We start from the raw sequence: 21,918 nt of genomic DNA, 5'->3' as shown, positions 1-21,918 counted from the left end.
TGGCACAGCGTTTCCTTGCCATGGTGCACTCGGCTAGAAGAAGCCAGGATGGCAGCGTGTTTTGGAGCAGCAGTCAGGACGCACCTCTGAGTGCCAGATGTAAATGCATAGAGAAATGCAGGGGGCAGAGCAAAAGCTGTCTGGAGACAGCGAGGCTTGTTTGCACAAGGGATTGCTCTGACACACGGGGAGAGCCGCCCCAACCCAAGGCAGAGATGCTATCATGCAAGCAGCACATCCAAGGGGCACCAGCGAGCAGATGTTGGTGCTGGCACAGGGAGGTTGGAGATGCAGCAAGGACATGTCCCTGTCCCACCTGGACCCGCCTGCTGCGAGCGTGGTGCTCTCCTGGAGCTCCTGCCAGCAGACCGGGGCTCTGCGGGGAGGGATTTTGGAAGCAAACTCTGCTCCGTGCCGTCTGTATCAAGATGCTCCTCCTGCAGGTGGCTGTGAGCTGGTGTCCTCCAGGAGCACGCCTCTGCTGCTGGCACGGGGACCACAGCATCCTGCCTCTTCCGTCTCCTCCCCTAAGCAGATGCCAGGGACACAGAAATACGCTTACAAAACCCTGACTTAATGGGGCTGAAACTCCTGACCGACAGCGGCCTGCAGAGCCACGGGACAGCCCCAGCCTCGCTCCTCGCTTTTTCATGCACGCTGGAGGAGCTGCATGATGTAAAGGCAGCTACGTCCCTGCCCTGTGGGAGTCACTGGAATAATTTTCAATATCTGAGACACCCCATCTGGCAAAGGTCGTGCTCTGTTCTCTAGACGGTCTTAATTTAGCGCCCGCAAGTTCTTGGTGATGTGCAAAATGCCGGGGCACAGACATTCCCTGCAGAGATGTGAACGTCTGCAGCATCCTCACCTCCTGGCTGGGAGCAAGTGGTTTGTACTGGGGGCTCGTCGAGGCTCACTGGGTTCGCCCAGGGCTCCCACTACCCCTGCCGCAGACCCAGGGATGTGGGAGCAGACAGATCCTGCTGGGCTGCTCCTCGCTGTTATTTAAAGCTCGTTCTGCAGCTCTGTATCCAAAGGAGCTGAGGTCATGTACATCGCTTTTCAAATGCTTGAGCTGGTTTTAGACAAATCCAGCTTGGAGAAAGTATTGTCACATGGGAGTGAGTGGCACGGAGAGGGCTGCGGGAGCTGAGCCTTCCTATCAGACCTTGGAGAATCCCATCCAGAGAGCCCGCGGGAGGGCTCTGGCAGAGACATAGAGCAGTTACCCCTGGCCCCGTTACGAGAGATGTGAGCTCGGCCATGAGGCACACGGGAGAGGGGGCTCAGGGTGTTTCACAGCTGGATTTTTGGTGCTGCTGGCACTGGCACCGGCCGTGCACGGGGACTTCTCTGCAGTGCAGCCCGAGGCAGGAACCCAGCGAGTTCCCAAGCAAACCTCCAGCGTGCGAGGCCAGAGCCTGACCTCAGGAGTCCTGGCCGTCTGAACGGGCTCCTAATCTGCTTGGGAAAAGATGCGGCGGCCGGGGGTAGGCCGGGCTGTGCCCCCAGCCGCTTTGATTGCTCAGGCTTGCTGCCTTGGCCCGCAGGGTTTGGCTGCCCTGTGGTGAACAAAAAAGCCAGATTCTCCCCGTGTCTTTATTCCTACGTCGGGCTCTTCGGTGGTTTCCTACAGAGGAGCAGAGGGTGAGGAAGGCTTTTGCTGATGGCTCTTGACAGGCGTGGGGAAAGGCAGGGCTCGGCCCTGGCTCCTGCTGAAACGCTGCTGCTCGCCTCCCCCAAGCACAGGCAGCGTCAGGTCAGGCACAGCCCTGCCCCTGCCCCAGCTGTGCCACTTCGGGGGGCACCTGGGGCCCAGAGGGAGCGGGGGACACCCGGCAGGGACCTGCAGCCTCTTCTCCTCCCTCCCCTCCTGCACTGGGCTCCCCAGTGCAAGCATCTCCCTCCCGGTGCTGCGTGCAGGGCTGGCACCCAGATGGGACCTCCAGCAGATGTCCTCCCCTCGGACATCCCCGAGGGAGCCCACGGGGCTGCATCACCCCACGGCACCGCCGGGCTGGGGCAGGTGGAGGCCAGGGGCTGGAGCATCTTCTGCCACCTGCAAGCAGCAGGGGAACGAGGCTTGGCAACAGCTCGCGGTGGCAAAGAGAAACAGGGGTGGCTCTGCTCTGTACCCCCGTCAACCCGGGGAGATTTCACCCAGAGATTTTGCCCCGATGCTCCTGCCCGCCTTGTCCTCCTGTGGAGCCTGCACGGGTGCATTTCTGCATTTCGGGTTTTGTTTCTGCGGTGCTGGATCCACCCAGACAGGCCATCTCTTGGGTGCGGGCACACACATTTGGGGCTCTCCTGGCTCCTTGGGGTGCAGGCTCCTGGTCTGGTGGCCGGGTAGCACAGTGGGGTGCATGGCAAGATGATGAACAACTGCTTAACATCAGGTCACCGCCATTCAAAACGGGCCGTCCTGTGGGATCCGCCGTTATCAGGCCCTGGTAGACGGGGCTATCGGGAGCTCGGCTCATTCCTGAATGAGTACGCACTGGAAGCAACGCCTGCTGGCGTTTGCCCCAGGACAACACGCCGCCGGGGCCGCCCCAGCCGTGCCAAGCGCTGGGTTATCTCGCTCAGTGCTCCCGCGCTGCCCGGGGAGCCCCAAACCTCCCCGCATCCCTGGGTGCTGGACCCCGCTCACGCCCCGGGGCAGGCAGCTCCTTCCCTCCCCTCCTCCTGGGAGGGCTCTCCTGGGACTCCTGCTCTGGCTCTGATGTCCTCGCGTGCCCTACGTGTGTCCTCTCCCCTCCACACGTGTCCTCCCCGTGCCCTTACCTCTCCCCGTGCTCGCACCTCCCTCCCCGCTTCCCAGGGGCTCGGCGGTTCTCCGTGCCACCCCTCTTGGCCCTCCGTTTTTCCTAGCCCTACTGTTTTTTGTGCCCCCCCCCCAGCTCCCTGGGAAGAAAACAAGCCCCCCGCGGCCAGCTCCTGCTGCTTGTTATTAAATCCCTTCCCTCCTGCCTCGCTGCTTCGAAAGCCGGTACCCTGGAAGGGGCCTCCCAGCTCTCGCTGGCAACCCTGCTTCGGACTGACCGCCACAGATAGTGTTTTGGAGAGAAATAAAAAAAAAAAGAAAAATAAAATAAGAAGAAGAAAAAGAAAAGCCTTGCTGAGGTTTGCGAGTGTACCTGCCTTGCCGAGCTTGTCTGAGGGTTTCGGGGGGGGAGAGCTCTGGGAGCTGCCGTGCCCACCCGTGGGCTCGGGGCACCCCTTGTGGGGTGGGTGCCCCCCTGGCCGGGTGGGGGCCACGCAAGGTGGGTCTGGGGGGCTTTGCTCTTTCCCTCTCGCCTGGCCGAGGTGCCTCCAGCCCACCTTGCTGCACGTGGCCAACAGATGGGATCATTGTTCAGGGAAGGGAGACGGAAAGAAAAAAAACACCAAAAAACAAGAAGGAGGGAAAAAAGAAGGGCAGGCCGGCCGGGGGGGCACCCCGGGGCTCTCTCCGGGCAGATTTCCCGCACGGAGCCCCCCGGCTCAGCCCTCGGGGGGGGGCTGGGGGTGCCCCCTCCTCTCGCCCACCCCCAGGCGAGGAGCGGGATGGAGGCGACGGCACGGCCGGAGCCAGAACCGGAGCGCAGCGCGGGCTTGGTTCAACTTGGGAAGGAAATAATAATAATAATGGTCATAATAAATAAATAGAAAGAAAAGCAGAGGAGCCCCGCGCCGGACTGCCAGGCTGGAGAGCGGTGAGCGGAGGAAGAGGCGAGGACGGGGAAGGCTGCGGGGAGCGTGGGAGCGGCGGGGGCAGCCGGGGCTGTGTCCGCAGGTGCTGCCCCTGCTCCTGCTGCGGCCCCGGCTCCGCTCCGCATCCCGTCCCCGGGCCGTGCCGAGCCGGGGAGCAGGTCCCGGCGGGGTGCAGCGGCCGGGAGGGCGGAGGGAGGGAGGGGAGGGCGATGCGTCGCTCGAGGTTTATTAGATTGGACATAATCATCTTTAAATAAGGCAGCCCCCCCCTCCAACCCCTCCCCGGCGGGGGGAGCGGAGCGCCTCGGGGCTTTCTAGATAAGGGCGCCCGGCGCATCCCTCCCGGTGCCGGCGGGCAGTGGCGGCGCGGCGAGAGCGGGAGCCCCGGCCCCGCCGCAGGCACAGGGGGTCCCCGCGGCGGTGCCCTCGCCCTCCCCCTCCTCCTCCTCCTCCTTCTCCTCCTCCTCCTCCTCCTCCCGGGCCCGCAGGAGCGGACAGAGGAGAGCGGCGCCGGGGAAAAGTTGGGGGCAGCGGCAGCGGCGGGGACCCGGGGAGGATGCCCCGGCGCTGCCCCGGCTGCCGCCCGCCGCCCCCCTGAGCGCCCCCCACCGTCCCCCCTCCCCAAAACCCCGGGGTCTCCACCCCCGGTCGCCCCCCCCCGCTTCCCCCGCGACCCTCTCCGTCCCCCGGGGCCATGCCGAGCCTCGGGGCTCCCCCGGCCGCGCTGCTGCTGCTGCTGGCGGCGCTGAGCCTGGCCCGCGGGGTCCCCCGGCCCCCCCTCCCCGGCCCCCCGGAGCTTTGCGGCTTGGAGGCTCCGAGCCGCCGGGCCTCCCCCCCGCACCACCCCTACGGGCTGTACCCGGGCCGGGCCGCCCAGGGGGTGCTCGGCGCTGCCGCCCCCGGGAGGCCGCGGGGTCGGAGGCCGCGGGGAGCCGGGGGTGGAGGCGAGGAGGAGCGGGGCGAGGCGGAGGGGAGGCCGCGGGGCCGGGCGCCGCAGGTGCCGAGCCCCCCCCCGGCCCGGCCGCTGCCCGCCCTGTACTTCTCCGGAGGCCGGGAGACGCTGGCGGCGAGGCCGGAGGCGCTGCCCGAAGTCCCGCGGGAGCGTTTCACCCTGGAGCTGTGGGTGAAGGCGGAGGGAGGACAGAGCAACCCGGCCGTCATCGCAGGTAACGCCCGGCCCGACGGGGGCACGGCGGGGCGCGTCCGGGGGCGCTGGGGGCTCGGCGGGCCCGAGACGGGAGGAGGGACCCGGCCGGGGGGCGCGGGGGGGCTGCTCGGGCACGGGGACACCGCCGAGCGCCGGGCGCTGCTCACCTGCGGCAGGTGACATCCCCGCCCCGCTCCCCTGACCCCGAAACGTCCCCTCCCCGTCCCAATCCCCCCGCCGTCGCGGGACCCCAAACCGGCGCCCGAGCTGCGGGGCTCGGCCCCTGCGCGCCCCGGGGCTGAGGCACGGAGCCCCCCCGGTCCTTCTTCCACCCCCCCCTCTCCTCCTCCTCCTCCTCCTCCTCCCCGCCGGCGGAGCCCCGGGACCCTGCGGCCGCACGGTGGCAGCCGCGCCGCACGCACGGCCCCGGCCCCGGCCCCATTCCCGGCCGGGCTCCCCGGTGCCCCCCCGGCAGGCTGCGGGCTCTGCACACCCCCCCCCGGGCTCTCCTCTTCGGCTTTGGGGGGCGCTTGGCGCTGGGAGCGAGCCCGCAGCATCCCCAGCCGAGCCAGCGGGCAGGTGATGGAGAGCTGCGGGCAGAGGGCACCGGCACACGGCGGCCCCTCGGGAGAGCTGGGGGGCTGCTGCATCCCCGTGCCGAGCCGGATCGGAGAGCTGGGTGGAGAAACCCTCCCGTTATCCTAACTCCCTTCCCAATTGCCATCCTCCCCCGGGCGCGTTGCTTAAATTCCTCTCCCCTTTTGCTGGGCGATGGCTGCATCCCCGTCCCCCGGCCTCACCGCATCCGCAGCACAGCTGTTTGCACCTGGAGCTCGGCCCTGCAGGTGTTAGGCTTAACTTTTCCCAGCTAGTTTTCTTTCTTTTCTTTTTACCAAGACTTTTTTTTTTCTTTTTCCTTGCCGGGGGTGGGCCAGTCGTTACGCAGCGACCACTGGCACCCGCTCGGGCAGGCAGTATCTCCCGCTCCGCGCTCAAGCTCCGGAGGCTTGAGTCAGCCTCCGGCTCTCTGAGTCACTCGCCGCTTCCCACCCTCGCCCTGCAGCTGGGAACGCGGGGCGGCCGCGGGCAGCAGAGGGGGACAGGCAGCGGGGACGTCTTTGGTGCAGGCAGGTGACACAGAGAGCTGCTGGCCAAGGGCTCATGCCCTGCAGGGACTGAGCCCTGGGGCCACCTGCAGCCGTGGGGCCACCTGCAGCCGTGGAGGAGCTGGAGATGCTCCAGGTCCCCTGTGCACATGTGAGGGAAGGTGGGAGGAGAGTGGGGCAGAGCTGAGCATCTCCAAGCTTCCCCACCTTCCACCGGGCTGGGATTTGGCGTTGCTCAGATCAAAGGCGGTCTTGTTGAGTCGGGAGATCCCTCACCAGGAGCAGCCCCAGACTTGTTCCCAGGTGTCTTACTGGGGCTGCAGCTCCGTTGCTGCTCGGTCCCCAGGGGCGACCAGGAGGTGACACTTGGGGACCTGGGTGTCCCGAGCGGGCAGCAGAGCACCTGGACCGATGGAGAAGGTGCTGTGAATGTGCTCCTTACAACGTGGGGCACTTCACCTCTTTGGACACTTCTCCATCGGACATTTTTCCTGACAGCTTTTGTGCAATCGCAAGCTGCAGCAGAACCAACAGGGTTTATTATTTCTTGGCTGTCTCAGCTTCCCCAGCCTTACACTCTGATGCTTTGGGGGGCATTTTTGCAGCCAGTTTTTTCACATATCAGTGCTCAAACAGCACTGCTTCTCTTCACTTTTTGCACTGCTGCCAGCAGCCCTTGTTTTAAAACCCGGCGTTATCGCTCTAATCACTGACGAACGTCACAGACCAGGTTCCGTTCCCCCTTCCCCATCCTCCAGACAAGATCCAGGTCCAAACACCTTCCAGCCAGCCTTCTGTCCACGAGCACACTCTGCTTTGCCTTCCCACGGCTGCCAGGCTCCTTCTCCTGCCTCCTGCTTTTTGGCTTTGCTCTGTCTCATCCCGGGGAGGTTTGTTGGGTTGGGAGCTCGGCGGAGTGGAGGGGATGGTGCTGATGGGTTTATCCCGAAGCCTTGCTCTGGGGTGGGATGCTGAGGTACAGGGTTCGGGGGGCTCGAGCTCTGCCTGCTTGCAGGATTTTCAAGATGGTTCAAATTCCAGCCCATCCCTGCTGACCGAAGGGAGATTCAGGATGGGGCCAAGATTTTTTTTCAAAGCAAAGCAGCCCAGCTTCATGCCTGAGAAAGGCATCTTCAAGTGCTTGGCTCTTGCCTTCTGTAAAACCTGACCTGTCAACAGCCAGAGTGTCAAAACACACAGGGAAATGGGGCCAGCCCTGTCCCCATGCCAAGATGCCACTGGTGGGGCTCGGAAGTGATGCTGAGCTCACCAGCCCCAGGTGACAACTCCACAGATGTCCCAGCTGTGGTGGCAGCCACCAGGCAATGGCAGTGCCGGAGCCGTGGTGGCCCCAGGTGCTTCCAGCCACCCATGGCAGCGCCACAGCCATTAATCCAAGAGGATGGAGGGAGACAGGGAGTGAGTCTGGGTGACAGGACACTGAGCTGCCTCGGAGATGGAGGAGCCCAGAACCACTTTGTTCAAGCAGCGGGTCCATTGCCCCTTGCTGGGTCATGCACAGCCCAAAGCTCGGGTTGGCAACGCGCCTGGGTTCACAGTGAGATGCACTCTCCTTCCTCGCTCTTTGGCCTCTCCTCCCCTCCTGGCTGTGCTCTCCCTCCCCTCTCCATCCGGCCTCTCTGGCTGCGGACACCTCCTGGCTCACCCAAACGGTGACCAGCGCCCGCTGCCCAGCCTCTGGCCACCTGCATTTTTCTGCGTCTTTCCCAACATGTCCCAAACCTCCCCCCACCCCGTCTCCCCCAAGCAGAAGCCCGGCGGTGTGGATTTTGCATCCTTGCTGCTGCCGGCGCTCAGCTGCCCAGAGAGCTCCTCACCAGAGCATCCCAGCAGGTGCAAGAGACCCTGGGATGCCACGAGGATGCTCGTGGAGCTCCGTGGAGGAGCGGCGCTGCCCTCCAGCCCTCACCGCCTCTCCTTTCTCTCCATCCCCATCCCCTCTGCAGGCGTCTTCGACAACTGCTCGCACACGGCCAGCGATAAGGGCTGGGCGCTGGGCATCCGCGCCCTGCGGCTGGGCGGCAAGAAGGACGCCCGCTTCTTCTTCTCCCTCCGCACCGACCGGGCAGCCGCCGCCACCGAGGTGACCGGGTCCCACCGCTACCGCCCGGACGCCTGGACCCACCTGGCCGCCAGCTACGACGGGCACTGGATGTCCCTATACGTGGACGGGGCGCGGGTGGGCCGCGCTGGCGGGCAGCGGGGACCCCTGCACAGCACTTTCATGGCCTCCTGCCGCACCCTGCTGCTGGGAGGGGACGCCTGGGGGGACGCCCACGCTTTTCGGGGACACCTGGCTGGGCTGGCCCTGTGGCGGGGAGCCCTGCCCCAGACCTGGCTCCAGCGGCCCTTCCTGGAGGGGGCTGCTGGGGGGGTGGCACCGGCGCTGGCCGCCGGCTTGGACGCCCCGGAGCAGCGCTGGGCGCCTTTCCGCGAGGGCTCCTTCCCCCGGCGCCAGGCGCTGCCGCCTCCCGCGCCCCCCATCCTTCGCCCGCTGGGTCCCCCGGCCTGCGGGCAGACAGCGTGCGACAACGTGGAGCTGGTCTCCCACTACAACCAGCACTGGCCACTGCGGGGGGCCAAGGCGGTGCGGTACCGCGTGGTGAGCCTGGCCGAGGATGGCGGCGGGCGGCCGACGGTGAGCCGCGAGCAGGTCTGGCGGCAGCACCGGGCGCTGAGCGACGCCTTCCGCCCCTACAACATCTCCTGGCAGCTCAGCCTGCTGGAGGTGCGCAACTCCTCCCTGCGCCGCCGCGCCGTGCTGCTGGGCTGCGAGCCCAGCAAGGTGGGCAACGAGCGCTGCGACCCCGAGTGCGAGCACCCCCTGACCGGCTACGACGGCGGGGACTGCCGCCGGCCCGGCCGCTGCTTCTCCTGGAAGCGTCGTGACGGCGTCTGCCACATGGAGTGCAACAACATGCTGGACGACTTCGACGACGGCGACTGCTGCGACCCGCGTGCCGCCGACGTGGCCAGGACCTGCTTCGACCCCGACTCGCCCCAGCGGTAGGTGGGGGGGGCTGGGGGCTGCGGTGTCCCCGGAGCCGCCCCTCGCGCAGTCGGTTCTTGTGCCAGATGCAGCAGCTTCGTGGCGTGGGGTCTGGCCGCTAGTGTGTGTGTGTGGGTGTGAGGTGCCCATGGGGCATCCGTGCGTGGTGTGGTGCCCCCAGACGCCCCCCGTGCTGGGGGGGCTGCCCTCGGTGCGCTCTGTTCGCCGCCCTCCTCCCCCGGTGCAGGCTGCCGGAGCCTCTGAAGTGCCGGCGCTGACGGCTTCCAGCGCTCGTGGCGCTGCCAGATGTGCTCTCTGCCAGAGACAGGGAAAAAAAAAAAAGACACGGCTTTTCCTTCTTTTTTTTTTTTTTTTTAAGTCATTTCTATCTCAGTGACAGAGAGAGCTGCGTGTTCCCCATGGCTGTGGGGCTCCCCCCTGCCCATCCCCACCGTGGGCAGCACTGCCCCCCGGGGAACAAATGCTCAAGGGAGGGTTTAGGGAGGCATAGCTCCTTTGGTCTCCTCTCTCCATCACTTTTACTCTCTGGGCTGTGGGAGCAGGTAGGCTGTGGCCATAAATACTTTCTTCTTCCCGAGCCAGCCTCTTATCTCCGCCAGCTCCCAGGTGGGGACCGCAGGGCAGAGGGAAGCAGGTGCCTGAGGGCTGGGCAGTGGCGCTGGGGCCCTTCCCTCATTCTCAAGCTTTTCTCACACTCCGGGGGAGGATGAGGAGCCTTTCTCCCAGTGCTTCCCTCCAGCCACAGAGCCACACACGATGCCTCTGCCCAAGCACCCCCAGCAGATGTTTCCCCACCCCTGGAGGTCTCTTTGGTGACAGCCACCATCACCACCCCCTCTCTGCCTGTCCTCCTGCTTGCCACCGTGGTGAGCGAGCTCTTTCCTAAGCACTGGGGGACGAGCGGTCCTCCTGCCTGCCCCACCGCTCTCCACGTGTGGTGGCCACCCATGGCCACTTGGCCACCAGGCAGGGCTTTGCTTCTTCATAGGAGCATGGCCAAGGCTTGGTCCTTGCCCTGTGTGCGCAGCGAGAGGAATGTTTTCATCCTCAGACAAGAAGGGCTCCACCTTAAATTAAAAAAGGCCAAATTTTTGCTGGTATGAATCAGGGCTTCCATTTGTCAGGATTTTCCCCTGAAAGTTGGGAAAGAAAAAAAAAAACACACAACACACACACAAAGCAAAACAAAACAAAAACCTTGCTTCTGTGGGAAAGGAATGGGAAAATGGGAACACTAGGGAAATAACAAATCTTTTGCAATTTTTCTTTCCGCAGACCTCGTTGGTCTGCGTATAAGACAAGATTGATTGTAGGCTAAGCTCCGAAGGAGAAATCCAGTGTGCCCAGAGTTTGGGAAACGTGGGGGCATGAATTGAACCCTGCTGCTGCCGAGCTCCCCCAGGCTGCCGTTCCCTGCCCTCGGGGAGCGCTGGCACAGCCCTTGCCTCGGGCATCCCAGCAGCTGTGGTAGGCGTCTGGAGAAATTGCACCCTGTTGTTTTTCTGGGAAAAACATTGGGAAATTGGTAGCAGGGGTCTGGGAAATGGTGAGGTGATCCAGAGCTGCCTGCACGGCTGGGTCAGTGCCGTTCCCTGCAGGTCGGTGGGCAAATCCCCAACTACACAAGCTCAAGGCATTTTGCTCAGGGAAAGCTCCCGCCGAGCCAGTACGTTTGGCTTTGGCCATAATTAGGCCAAATGAAGGTTTGTGAGGAGTGGGGCAGCTGGGGAGCTTGCGGGAGGACTTTCAGGGCGGAAGCCAAAATGAGGGAAATAACGCAAAATAAAACCAAACCAACCAAGGAAGGGCAGCACGGGAGGAGCCCGGTGCTGGGAGGTGAGCGGTGGCAGGCAGCAGGATGCCCCCGGCACCGCTCTCCAGCTGCCGACATCTCCTTTCAGAGCAAGGTGGCACAACAAAGCCCCAGGATTTTTCGCGCCGTGAATCATCCCCATCGTATTTCACTTCGAGGCAGCGGTTTGGGTGTGAATGCTTCTCAGTACTGCCAAAAATCATCCAAAGGAGAAAGCTGGAGTGAGGCACCAGGCGATTTCTTACCAGGGCTGTCGACAGATGCAGTTTTGGTGAAGGGTCTTGGTACCTTGGCTCGCATGACCTTAAGCACTTGTAAAAGCCTTTAACATCTTGGCAGATCCCTCACCTCCCTGGGGCTGCAGCTTGGAGGAGGACAAATGATGTTTCTGGAGGGAGCCGTGCTTTGTAGCTGGTGGAGGTCTCAGTGTGCTTCCCTTCTGTGGTCGCGTGGCCCCTTGGCCGTGCTGAGCACGGGAGGGAGAGGGGGGTCTGAAGGAGCGGTGGCAGGGCTGCAGGGCAGGGAACGACACTGACCAGTGCTGTGCCAGGACACCGTGCCCAGACCTCGGGGCACCTCCTCTCGGCCACCTGGGCTGGGACACGGCAAGTCCCACAGCACCCCCATGGCACCCCCAGGCATGGCTCAGCCAGGGGCCGGGTGCTGGCGGCTGGCTCCAGCGCAGAGCCAGCCCAGAAGGCAGCACGTCGAGGACGTCCCAGCCACCCTGACTCACCATGGGAAGAGGGAGGGGATGGACGACGACAGGAGGGCTGTCTGCTGTCATCCTTTGCCCAGTCTCACCCCGGTTTAAAGCATTTTCCAGGAGCTGCTGGCAGCACGGTGCCAGGGGCCAGAGTAAAATCCACGCTGACTTGCTGCAGACACGCATCTCCTTGCAGCGCCTGAGTGCTGTGGTAATTGGTGTTCTTGGAAGGAAAGCAGCAACAGCTCATTAGCAGCAATTAACACTCAGCGAGGGTCCCCCTCGGGCAGCTAGTCAATGAGTCTGGTGTGTGACACAGCGAGCCTGAAAAGGAAAACCAGAGGGCTGCCCGGGTAAAGGCAGAGCTGCCAGGCCTCTCGTCTCAGCACCCCAGAACGCAGCAGAAACACCACAGGTAACAGCAGGAGGTGGAAAACCACCGGGCTCTGCCAGCCCCACCAGAAGCACAGGTGGTGGAGGAGATGGTCCCTAAAGGGACGTCCACAGGGGACAAAGGGGCTGTGGCACCTCCCCACTCGGCCTCTGCCATGGCCCCGAAGCCCATGTGGGAGAAGGAGACGTGGGGCAGCGTCTGAGCACGGCTGGGCTCTCCCTGCCCCACACTTCCCCTTTCCCTCCTGTATATACATCCTCAGAGCGAGGCATTCAGCTCTGCCTCCCCTGGGACGGCCACAGCTGCGGTATGAAGCTCTATCTGATCAGCCGGGCGCCTGATGAGCCTTAATGCAGGCGTAGCTGGGCTCCCTCCTAAGGGAGGGATGCTTAATTGGGTTAAGGTCGTGCAGGAGCCTCCCGCTTTCTAAGCAATGCCTTCAGAAGCTAACCCAGATTAATCTCAGAGAACGTCTCCTGTGGACACCCCAGGAGGACTCATGGCTCTGAGCTGCTCCCGGCCCTTGAGTCACTGTCAGGAAATTCGGCTAATTGCCTGATGGACACTAAAAGTGTCCAGGGGAGAGCAGGTGAGGCAAGGATGGCCTCCTGTTGCTTCTCCTCTCTGGCAGAGGTGCTGGAGAGGAGCATTGATTAACAGGGCTTTTTTTGGAGTCTGATGGATTTCTTGGTGGAGGCGTTAATGTTTCATGAGAGCCCTTGGACTGAGCCCATAAAAATCTTCGTCTTTCCTTGTGGGAAAGCCCACTCTCTCTGGGCTCTTCCCATTGATTACTGATTTCAAAACTTGGCAAAGATAGACGGAACTGTCCTGGATAGAGCCCCTGATATCACGAGGACAGGCTGCCTGCCGAGGTGCTGGCGATGTGATCAAGAGCCCATGTCCTTGCGAACGTGCTTCTGGGTGCCTGAGCTCCCCCCGAGCCCGAGGCTGGGGCAAAGCTCCCGGATTTGCTTTTGACCGGCTGGGTCCCCCCAGGGTGCCATGCAGGAGGAGGACAACCCAAATCGCCTGTGAGCAGCGGGAGCGGGTCCCTGCCCAGGGCTGCAGGCAGTCTGGGCGCTTTTGGGGGAAAGCAGCCTGCCCAGATGTGAGCTATTGTTCTAGGAGCTCCCACCATCCTGGGGCACGGCTGTATCAAGAGGACAATTGGGAAGGAACGGCGTGTCTGGGGGCTGGGACTGGGGGGTCTTGCTCTTTGTCCCGGCTTTCAGCACTCCCCGTGTTCCTCCTCACCCCGCCGTGCTCGTATCTGCGGCTGCGAACCCAGGAAACACCGCAGCAGGGTGGCCTGGTGACACCCCATCAGCTCCATGTCGGGGGGGTCCTGGGGGTGATTTATCCGCGTTTGGGTTGGCAGGCTGGGCTGCAGACACGGGAGTCTAGTTTTCCTTGGCCCGACCAGCCCCATTATTTAGGAAATCAGATTGTCCCTCTGCAGAGGGGACAGGACCACCCGGGGCTCGGCACGGCTGAGCCCCCCAAAACAGCCCAAGGCTCTGCTGGGGGGCTCTGGATGCTGAGCGCTGGTGACTGTCGCCCGCCAAGGGCTGTATTTGGGACCAGAGGCAGCCCCGGGGTTGGCTTTTCGTGTTGTTTGTTTGTGGTTAACGTAGAATTGTTACATTGCAAAGCTTCCCCAATAAATTATCCCGTGTCCTTTTTATATCTGCGAGGGAGGCATTTTTAGAGTGCTGGCTTGCGCGCGCCGCGCTCTGGCTGGGACACCCAATTGCCTGGACCTAAAAATAAGTTGGAGGCTGGGGATTTGTTTTTTCCCCTCTCCTATTTTTTTTTTTAATTTATTTATTTTTTCTTTAAGAAGAGGCAGAGATGTTTGGGCTGAACAGATTCCTTTTCCTCTCTTTGTCCATATTGATCCCCATCCCAACCAATGTCAAGGCTACAAACGTTTGCCCTTCAGTGAGAAGCTCGGGGTGAATGCAGTAATGTCTCAGGTCTCTCCGCAGCCCTGCCTTCTTCCTGCCAACAATCTGAGGCACTTCCCACAGAGGAGGATGCTGCAGGAGGTGGAGGCACCTGGTGAAAAGCTGGACCCCTGCCTTCCATTGAACAGCAGTGGGATGTAGGTGCCTACTTTCTTTAATGCCTTTGAAAGCCCTGCACAGCAAAGGCTGTGTGTTCTGCGGTGTTTTTAAGCATGGGCCCACCTGCCTGTGCTGTAGGGAAGGGTAATACCAGCTGGGGAAACCAAGGCACAGAACTCCCTGCCACCATGTCTCCTGGCTGTGCAGCAGTGCAGTGCTGGGGCTCTGTCTCCTGTCCCTCAGTTCCTAGAGGGGTAAAAGAGGCATTTAATGTGAGGAGATGAAGCTGTTCAGTCCTGACTAACTGCAAGGCAAAAATTTGCACTGGTGTCTGCACAGTCCTCCCCTGCCTGGGTTGCTTGGAGTCTCCTGGCCTCGTGCAGCCCGTGCAGTAGCAGCAGAGGACAGGAGCCTTGCACCCACCTGTGTTGTCCCTGCTTTGGGCTCCGGGGGACACTCACTTGTTTGCAGAGACCCCTTTATCCCCCTGGGCTGCTACTTCATTTATTCTGATGTGAGCGAAAAGTGAGAGAGAGCTGATTTACAGCAGATCCCCTCCCACGGTCTGGATGGGGACTGGGCTTATCTGCACAGCCTGAGGCAGGGGAAGAGTGCCGCAAGGCTCAGCCCTGGCCCGGGAAGTTTTTTATTTTCCTTTGAAACAAACAATCCAGGCGGAAACTGAACCATACCTGGCTTTGTTTAGCTTGGAGCCTGCTCTAGAATAACTTGCCACTGTTGAGTTCAGCCTGGTGAAACCGCAAGGGGCTGCGAGCATATTCCTGCGCTCCCCCCGCGTGCACACATGTTCTGTGTAACGCAGCCTCTCAGCCGCCAGCATCAACAGCAGGAAGAGCAGGCGAGCGCTTATCCTGCCCTGGGGACGGCCAGGCTCTCCAAGGCGTGCTGGTGGGCGCTGGAGCCGTGCTGCTGCTGCTGCCTGTGCTGGGTTTTGGAGCCAAGCCGTGTGGAGAAGGGCTGCAGGGCTCCCTGCCCCAGGTCAAAGCTGGGTCTGGAGCTCTTCTCCTTGCAAATTCTTTGTTAGCTCCCCCAGTCCAGTGCTCTTCTCCTGTTCTCGGAGGTGATGACGCCTCATGCCGACAGCTCCCCTAGAATCATGATCACAGAATGGCTTGGGTTGGAAGGGACCTCAAGGATCACCCAGTTCCAACCCTCTGCCATAGGCAGGGATGCCACCCACTTGGTCAGGTTGCTCAGGGCCTCATCCAGCCTCCCCTCTTCTTCCCAAGGGCCAGGCTCTCAGATAACCCTCGTGCAGCCCCATAGATGTGCAGGAGCTTCCCCACTTGCTAGGTCCGTGCCCTTGGGGTGGCCAGGCTTGTGCTTTGGGGTATGAAGGGGGGCGTTCAGAAGTCACAGTGATGGTCTGAGCATCCTTTGTGCCCAGTGTGTATGAAGAGGAGACGGTGTTCTCCTCTTTGCAAAGCCCCCAGGCTGGTTTCAGACAAAAATCTCATATCCCTGTCCCTGCGGGCTTCTGAAAATGGGCAGCCAGAAGAGGGATGTTGGGCCCAAGGTGGGGAGGAACAGCAGCTTGTGCTGAGCCCTTGGAGACCTCAGAGAGCTGCTGGGTTTGGGGGGAAATAACATTAAATCTGTGTCTCAGTTTGGGGATTTGGGCTTCCTTTGGAATTTGTTCCTATTTATGGTTTTGGTCCATGTTAACCCCCAGATAAACCAAGTTTTCTGCCTGGGACTTTGAGTGTAGGATCATCAGCTGGGAGCCTGTAGGTTGAGCTTAATCCCAGGGGTCTCAGAGGTGTGTTTGGCTTTTGAGCTCTCCCTGGGAGCAATGGGCAGCCCTCGGGGCCACAGAGGACGAGATGCTCTGTGTCCTCTGCTCCCCGCACGAGAGCCCAGCCCTTCTGAAAGCCCGGCTCTCCATCGCCACCCACCCTGATGAAAGACGTCCTCCTACCTTTGTGGGTCGCGTGTTTTCAGATGATCTCACCCGTGAGGAAATTGCAGGTCTCTTTGAGGAAGAGATGGCCATGATTCATTCCGATAGAAATAGAAAGGCCAAACAAGCAAATGGAAACTCCCTATTGACCATGTCCCTGCAATTTAAAAGGGTTTTTACTACCTATTCCAGTACGCATTTGAAAATCATATGCATTTACTCTTACATACTACAATCGGATGGTTTTTAAGCCATTAAGGCCCATTGGGTCAATAACTACCATTTTCAAAAATCTATTAAATACCCATTTCCGTGGAAATAGAGCTTCTGCAATTGATCACTGCTACCAACTCCCATTAAAATAAACCCCAAATGCTATCAACTCCCCCAAGATGTAGAGCACTAAAACACAGATTGCTGGGACAAATTTATCCCAGGGGAAAGTTGATGGCCCATTATGCTTAAGCAACACAAGAATTGTCACATAAGCCAGGAAGTTTATGGGACTTGCATGGGCTTGTCTTCCCCGAGGGGTTGAAAAGGAAGGTTCATACGGTGAATCAGTAGTACTAACACAAGCTCAAAGCCAGCCTCCCCGGGGATCTTTTTGGGAAACATCTGGAGTATTTTGTATTAACTTTCAAGTGAGTGTAGCCTTTGGTTGTTTGGCAGAATGAAATGATGCTCTGGGGCTGAGGAGCTGTAAGAAATGATGAATTTGTGGATCTGTTCTTGGTGTCACAGGGTTCTCCAAGCAGAATTATACAAGGTGTGTGTGGGTGTGGTTGACACACACCTCTGAGGCTGTAAGAGGGAAATCTGTGAGGAAGGTCACCTTACAGAAACGAGGATGTCCTTCTTCCAGTCCTTGTCTCTCTGCTCTGGGAGGGAAGCCCTTTGGGGCTGCTGGTGTTGTGATGGACCCTAAAGAGGGCTGTGGAGGTGTGAGTGTGGTGGGATTGTAGCAGATCCCTGCAGGTTGTCCCTCGGTGAGTTGTGGCTTGAGGTGGAAGGATGGTGCCCAGGGGCCTGGAAACGTGGGGGAGAAAGAGTTGTGGTGGGGACACCCACTCTCCCACATGGCTGGTAGCTCTTCCCACACGTGGGAGATGAGAGCTGTGCAAGTCCCAAAAGCCACTGTGTAGCAGAGACTCGGTGTCCCTGCTCATCACTGGAGGGCGACAGCTCGGGCAGGTACCCACCAGGAGGCGGCCCAAAGAGCTAGGCCCATTGCCCCAGGCTCCCACTGCAAATACCTGACACCCACCAAGTTTTGTTTATCCATGAACACTTTCATTCCTGCACTTTAATCTCAATTACATCGAGCTTCAGCCCCCTTTCCTGCTCAGAGAGCTCCTCGTTCCTTCTGTTGCTGCTCTTATTTCTCAAAGGTTTTTTTACTTTTTGCTTTCAGCCTGGCTTCAGGGAGTTCCCGTTTCCCCCTGCTCTCCCCAGCCTCTCAGATGCAGCCTGTCTGCTGTTCAGTCCTGTTTTTCCATTATTAGGTCAAGACCTGTCTTTATCCCTCTATTTAAGTTAATCTCAATCAATCCACCATTAGTTCAGGACAAGTTTTCTTTCTTTCATCGGCTCTTTCATAATTCTTACACTGCTTACCAAAACCAGGTCTAAAATAGCATTGGCTTTTTCTGGTGCAATGATTATTTAGTAAAGAATTTTGTTAGCAAACACTTCCAGGAATAGCTGGATCATGCCAACGTTAGCAGCATTTACTCTTCAGCCTATCTCAGGGCAAAATGCCCTGCACGGCTTTCTAGTCTGACACTAACGTTATTGTTCTTTCTTACCCAAATCTGACCTCAAGAAGCTGCACGCTCCCCTCTGATGTAACAGCTGCTGTGTGCTAACAGGCTGCAGCCTTCTTGGTCTCTTTCCCCAGTAAATCTACACAGAAGGGTCACAGCCTTGAACCACAGCCCCTTTCTGATCCTGTCCGCAGCTTTGCCAGTGCAGCTCTCCGACCCTGCAGCATCAGCGGCTGCTTCAGTCCCAAAGCTAAATCCACCTCCCACGTGGAGACCGAGGGTTTCCTCTGAATGCAGCAGGAATTGCTCTTGTGTAAGGGAAACCCCAGATCCTGAAGGGACGAGATAGGGGTGTTTTGGACTGTCACCCTTTTTTACATCTTGATACTCAGCCCCTTGTGCTAATAGTAAACTGTCTCCTACACTGCTGTTAGTGGTGGCTGCTTCCTCCTTCCTATTGTTCTTTCACTGACGGTGAGGTGTATGTGATGTTCTCATCCCCTGTGCACCCAAATGGCTTTGGGCTCCTCGCCTGGGCTTGGTTTTGAGGACCACCATCAGTCTAGTCTGGAGGCAGACCAGACAACCCATCCTGGCTTGCACTCTGTGCCCAGCTGGTAGCATGTCCAGAAGGGAGGCAAGGTTGAGCATCACCTGGGAATTCCCATGATGGGAACAGGGATGAGGATTCACAAATTCTAGTAAGGAGGATTCATGCATGCAAACAGAGCCTGAGTCTGGAAGACTCTAATTTAGAGGAAGAGTCCTTTGGTGGGGTGAACATGAAGATGTTCATTTTGGCTCGCAATCTGGAAGAGCATCTCTTCACTGATGAAATGGAGAGCTGAGAGAGTCTGTCCTCAGAAATATTCATGCCACTTGATCTAGCACCTGTCTTCATGGATTGAGTTGTGACTCTTCCAGTTTCAGCTGATTTTTCAGAAGAAAGGTTGCTGTGCATTATCTTAACCCTTTGCAACCTTGGGGCACATGTCAGCACACCAAAAATGTTACTGGTGCTTGTTCCTGGGAAGTCTGAGGGATTCCTCATTTGTCAAGCAGAGGTTTGGGTTGAAAAAAGGAGCCTCCCTGCTTGGCAGGAGCAGGAAGAGGAATTTCCTTGTGGTGGGTGATGGACATGAAAGCAGAATCCCCTGTGACTTCATTAGGCTGAATGGTTAGTTAGGAGCTGGCTGGGTCTCAAGTATTTTCCAACTGTCCATGGAGGGCACTTGGACAACTTCCATCCAACCCCACTCCCACATCCCCTCTGAAATGTCTACAGGGAGAAGACTCCTATTTTTGCATTGCAGTGGAATTCCTGTGGCATTACGCACTGCATCCTTTGCAATACCCAGAGAATTGGGTTTGATTTATGGTGCTGCATGGGGTACATGCTGGCCTTGCTTTTCATTCAGAAGTGCCATCTTTTGTCTTTTGCTGGTAATGGTCATTTTTATGGCTCCAAGTCTTCCTGTTGTGATAAGGCTATCACTAAAACCTGCTGTTCTTGCTTCTCTTCTGCCACCTTAAACCAAATCAGGCTTATATTACAGTTTGCCCATTCTACTGCTGCTTGGAGAAACACTTTGTTTGCTCTGTTGGCCAAGCCAGCCCAGAGCTTTATGTACAAACACGAGAAGAAAGATGCTGTCTTCACTGTGGGCTAGAAAAAAAATGTGCAGGCAAACACATGAGAAGGGAGGTGAGGGTTTTCCTGTGAGGCACAGTCTTCCTATTGTGACTGGGTGGCACAGAGGAGAAAGAGGTTGGCTCTGAGAAGAGCCACATGGTGAGAGAACAGAAAGTGATGGACACAAGTCAGAACGTGAGAAGTTTGTATTAGGCATTAGGAATCTTTATTTCCATCAGGATATCTAAATGTTGGCAAGAGAGGGAGTGAACCCTCTGTCCTTGGAGAAGTTCAGGTCTCAGCTGGACATGGCCCTGAGCAATTTGGTGTAATTATACCTGCTCTGAACAAAAAAGGGTCAGACCAGTTGGCCTGAGGAGGTCCTCTTCATCTGCAGCTATGAGTCTTGGATTCCACAGTTCTTTGGTGATGGTCACTGAAGCTGCTTGACTTGCCTTCCTTCCCTTCCTTCAGTGGCCTGAAATGTCACACAGTGACAGCATGTTGTCATTGCCCATGCAGAGCTGTGTGCTCCTGACCCATTACCAGGACTGCAGAAGCATTGGTGCTGCTTCACTGTGCTGCTGTGGAGCAACACAAGGTCCAGGCTCTTCCCCGTCCTGCTTCTTTCTAGCAGCCACGAGTCCTGCAGTTATGCACGGGGTACCTAAGCCTGCCTTTGATTCAGATGGTCAGGTAACGTCAATCAGCAGAACTTTAAGGCAACACTATCACAGGTTAGCACCAGCCATGACGGCAGCCCTCATATCTGTACTAATTCCTCCAAATACCATCATTTCAGCTGGTGTTCATGCCCAGGCTCATTTCTAATAATGGCAGTCTGCCATCCTTCCTTCTTTAATCTCTATCTACTGTTGCATGTACTCTTCTCACAAGCTGTACTCTCCCAGGGATGCAGCTACTCCTTAGGCTGAGGTGGTCTTGCCATGCAGGTAGCTGCTCACCAGTGAGGTTTATATGTTCTTGGAAAAATGTTTGTTTTGAATCTGGCAAACCTGATCACCTTTCTCTGCCTATCTTCTGTCTTCTGCTTTATTCTTTGGGTTGTGAGGTGGGTTTTTTGGTGTTTTGGCTTTTTTTCTGCTCAGCTGAAATCTATGTCTTCATGTGTCCTTCTGGCTTTCCCTGTGTATGTGTGCTGGTTTGCAGCACTCACCGTGCCATAAATACCATCTAGTTTGGAATACTCAGTCTTGAAGGAGTTGGGAAGCTATCTGGGGAGCAGAGGAGAGGGCTGTCGTTTGGTCCATTTGTGGAGACCAAAGGCTGCTCTGCTTCCCCCCAGGGAAAATCACAGAAGCGCCAAAGAGGAGGGAGAGCATGACCTTGGCAGTAAGTGACAGACAAAGACGCCAGTTGCATGCTCCTTGTCTCAGCTGAGGATGCCAGTGGGAAATATGGACTGAGGGGAATCAGAGTTGCCCATTCTAGAGTTGTTTTGGTCTTGCTCGTGTCTTTGGGGACACCAGCAGGATGATGTTTGTGCTTTCCCTGTCATAGCGGGTGAAATCGGAGTCCTTTTGTCTCCTTCTCCACCCAACCCGTGAGCATCTCAGTGCTGAAACTGCTCCCCCTACCCTTGACACAGCCCCGAGCCATCCAAATCTCTCAATGGAGGAAATTAGTTATTTATAATTAAGGGTTGACAAAAAATGTTGCTAGTGTCAAGGGAACAGCAGGCGACAGCCAGAAAAACATCATGTCTCCAGAAGAGAGGCGGCGGGAATATCCCTCTGAATAGGGCTGACGTCAGCCTTCGGAATTTGGACAGCCTGGAAGGCTTTGGGGCTATTTTTCCAAGATATCATAGGTCAGGAATCAACGTTATTTTTAATTCTGTGTCCCCCGAGCAGCTCTGGTGCATGAGGGAGACTTTTTCTCCCTGTTCCCCCTCCTTACGCTCTATTTCTATGAAATTTTTGCTTCTCTTCCTTCCAACTCATGCCACAAATATGTCCTTCAGGTTTATTTATTCTTCTCCCTATCTATTCCTCCCGGCCTGCTCCCGTCTTGGTTGGGTTGAAGAGATGGCGTCAGCGTGGCGCGTGTCTGGGATGCTCAGGCGAGACATCACAGAGAAGAGATCATGTTATCCTAATTTGCCGTTTCCGGTTGGGAGAGTTTTTCTCTCCGCAAGCTGATGTGGCTGGGGAAAGTGTTCTGGGAATGCTGCTTTGTGGTGGGAGATCTCAGGGCCTGGTGAAGACAAGCTGGTCATCTCATCCCATCGTTAAATGCTGCCATACGCATCAGCCAAGATTTTCTAAAGTAGGTGAAGTTTTGGAGCTCCTTTGCCCCTGGGATGGTGGGGAGATGCCCAGGCCACAATGGCCCCTCAGGGCTGACTGGTAGGGGCGAGGTGGTGAGCAGCTCCCAGTTACCTGCAGGGAGAGGCAGTCAGCAGATCCCAGTTACCTGATACTTCCCGAGGCAGTAATGGCTTTAGAAAATCTTTGCTATTTCAGATGCAGGGAAATGGTCACCCTTGGGTTTAACGCACTCCTTTCCACATGTCATCCTGCTTTAGTATGCTTCTGAAATCTTGTTCCTTTTTTTTTTTTTTATTCAATTTTTCCTCCTCCTCTTCCCTTTGCTGTAGCAACCTCTCTCTTTCT

The 21,918-nt window shown here is 58.2% G+C and overlaps 1 protein-coding gene across 2 annotated transcripts in view; it reads left to right on the top strand.

The window, feature by feature from the left end:
• Nucleotides 1-4,366: 4,366 nt before the first annotated feature.
• Nucleotides 4,367-21,918, top strand: part of PAPPA2 (pappalysin 2) — a 76,070-nt gene continuing 58,518 nt past the window's right edge. For both annotated transcript variants that reach the window (XM_040565761.1, XM_040565760.1), the window contains exons 1-2: nucleotides 4,367-4,862; nucleotides 7,917-8,976. In XM_040565761.1, the coding sequence (XP_040421695.1) occupies nucleotides 4,391-4,862; nucleotides 7,917-8,976 (1,532 nt within the window). In that variant the 5' untranslated portion in view covers nucleotides 4,367-4,390. The remainder of the gene's footprint in view (nucleotides 4,863-7,916; nucleotides 8,977-21,918) is intronic.

The sequence above is a fragment of the Cygnus olor genome, chromosome 8, assembly GCF_009769625.2.
Source record: "Cygnus olor isolate bCygOlo1 chromosome 8, bCygOlo1.pri.v2, whole genome shotgun sequence".
Taxonomy (NCBI): domain Eukaryota; kingdom Metazoa; phylum Chordata; class Aves; order Anseriformes; family Anatidae; genus Cygnus; species Cygnus olor.
Note: the sequence above shows the minus strand (reverse complement) of the source record. Positions and strands in the feature narration are given on the sequence as shown.